The sequence below is a fragment of the Pediculus humanus genome, genomic scaffold (genome assembly GCF_000006295.1).
Source record: "Pediculus humanus corporis 1103172107566 genomic scaffold, whole genome shotgun sequence".
Classification (NCBI taxonomy): Eukaryota; Metazoa; Arthropoda; class Insecta; order Psocodea; family Pediculidae; genus Pediculus; species Pediculus humanus.
This window is the reverse complement of record NW_002987181.1, coordinates 3,524-5,646: the sequence shown is the minus strand read 5'-3', so window position 1 is coordinate 5,646 and position 2,123 is coordinate 3,524. Positions and strand designations below refer to the sequence as shown.

Genomic DNA, 2,123 nt, shown 5'->3' with positions numbered 1-2,123 from the left:
GATTTTATCACTGCAGCATAACTTTAATCCTTATTTTTTTTTTTTTTTATAGTTTTGAAAACTTGTAAAAAATATAAAATTTAAAAAAATAAACGATATAAAAATATATAAAATAAAAACAGGGAGAATATCGAATAAAAATTTTTTCGATCGTAATTTACTTGGCATACGTACTGACAATTTCGTTAAGGATCCATTGGATATAAGAAAAAGATTAGAAATTATTGAATGGGGGGATAAGGAACGGGGGGCAAAAGGTATGATTTAAAATTTCAATTTCCGATATTTACGTTGCACTGATAATATATATATATTTTTTCAATCGTTTGTAGATAAAAAAAGGAGGGAAAAAATTTTTTAATTTATTATTACTTTTTTTTTCGACGTTATAATAAATTTATTAAAAAAATTTCAGGTCGAAAAAAAAAAAAACCTTTTTCAATTTTTAACACATGTTATTTATCGATTTCGAAAAAAATTTTTTTTTTTCCCCCACCACTCACTTACCTCCAATTCCCATAATGATCGGACCTGCATATGATAAATTATTTAAATGAAATCCTTGACTTTCGTTTTTTATTTTAACCGTAGAATTTCCTCGCTTTTCCGATCTTATTGATAATTGATCGGCGTAATATCCTAAAAAAATAAATAAATAAATAATAAAGCGACAATCAAAAAATAACAAACAAAAGGAAAAAATCTTTTTTTTTGTCATTTTTTTTATTTTAGAATTTTGATAATAATCATTATTATTATTATTTTTTAATTACTTTATAAAGAAACAAGGACAACATCAACAAACGTGTAAAACCTGTTTTTTTTTTGATAATTATTTTTCATTTAAAAAAAACAAAAAAGTTAAAAGTCGGAAAAACCCGAGGAAAATTTAACAAATGAATTCAAATTTTTTATTTTTTTTTTAAATAATAATAATAATAAGACAAATGAAAAGGTTCTAAATGAAAATTTCGTTTTAAATTTAAAATATTTTCTTTGTTAAAAGGTTAAAATTAAAAATGAAGAGAAATGAAAATTAACTTTTTTTTTTTTCATGTTGTTGTAAAATTAAAAATTTGGTATAAAAAAAATTTCTTTTTTTTTTGGGGGGGAGGGAAAATTTTAAAAGAAATATTAATTAATTTTTTCTTCGTTTTATTGTCTATCCCCCCTCCTCACCCCCCCCCATCGGGTTTTTTCACATGTAAAAATATTAAAAAAATTTTTTTTTTTTTTTTTAATAAAAATTTTTACGTCAAATTTGTCAACATTTTTCCTTTTCTTTTTTTAATAACATTGATTTATATTTTCTAATAAAAATTTTTCGATACAAATTTTCATCTTAAACATTCTCAAAATAATAATAATAAAATTCGGTAAAAAAAAAAAGAATAATAACTGAACAATAACAACAACAATAGATAAAAATAATTGTCGTATTTAAGAATTATTTATTTATTTATTTTAAATTTTAAACATTTTTCGAATCGTATTATTTTTCCAGTCGATTTCTTCTTTTTGTTGGTTTATACATTTTCTTTTCTCTCTCTCTGTCTTTCTCTCTTTGGAAAAAGTTTTTAACCATTTTAAATAAACAATAGTGTAAAGAGTCGTCGTCTTTAGTAAACAAAAAAAAAGTTTTTCTTTATTCAAACCATTAAGTTTTTAAGTGAATTTATTTAAGTGTTGAATTTAAAAAAAAAAAAAAAAACATCGGCTGTTAAAATGGCGTTAAAGAAAAACAAAAAGATTTTTAAAACAAACAACAAACAAATCAATAACAAACTTATTTGATTAAATAATAACTTACCAACTACTGCCATAGATGTACCGATTGTCAAAAGTAACAATCCAATGCTTAAAGCTTTGCATGCATTCCATAAACATCTCGTGGTCACTTTACCTTTTACCACCTTAAATAAATAAATAAATAAATTTGTTATAAACAAATTATACACACGAATTCAATGGAAGCTATCATATAAAGACGTGTGATGGAATTTGTGGATGTCAACGGCCATACCATGCTGAAAACACCGGTTCTCGTCCGATCACCGAAGTTAAGCAGCATCGGGCGTGGTTAGTACTTGGATGGGTGACCGCTTGGGAACACCACGTGCCGT

General features: G+C 24.3%; 1 protein-coding gene across 1 annotated transcript in view; it reads right to left on the bottom strand.

Annotated features, from left to right (window-relative positions):
- Phum_PHUM218550 (uncharacterized protein) overlaps positions 1 to 1,913 on the bottom strand; it is a gene marked incomplete at both ends in the record, with an annotated part of 5,543 nt that extends 3,630 nt beyond the window's left edge. The window contains 2 exons of the mRNA XM_002425703.1: positions 508 to 639; positions 1,811 to 1,913. Coding sequence (XP_002425748.1) covers positions 508 to 639; positions 1,811 to 1,913 — 235 coding nt within the window. The remainder of the gene's footprint in view (positions 1 to 507; positions 640 to 1,810) is intronic.
- Between the last annotated feature and the right edge of the window lie 210 nt (positions 1,914 to 2,123).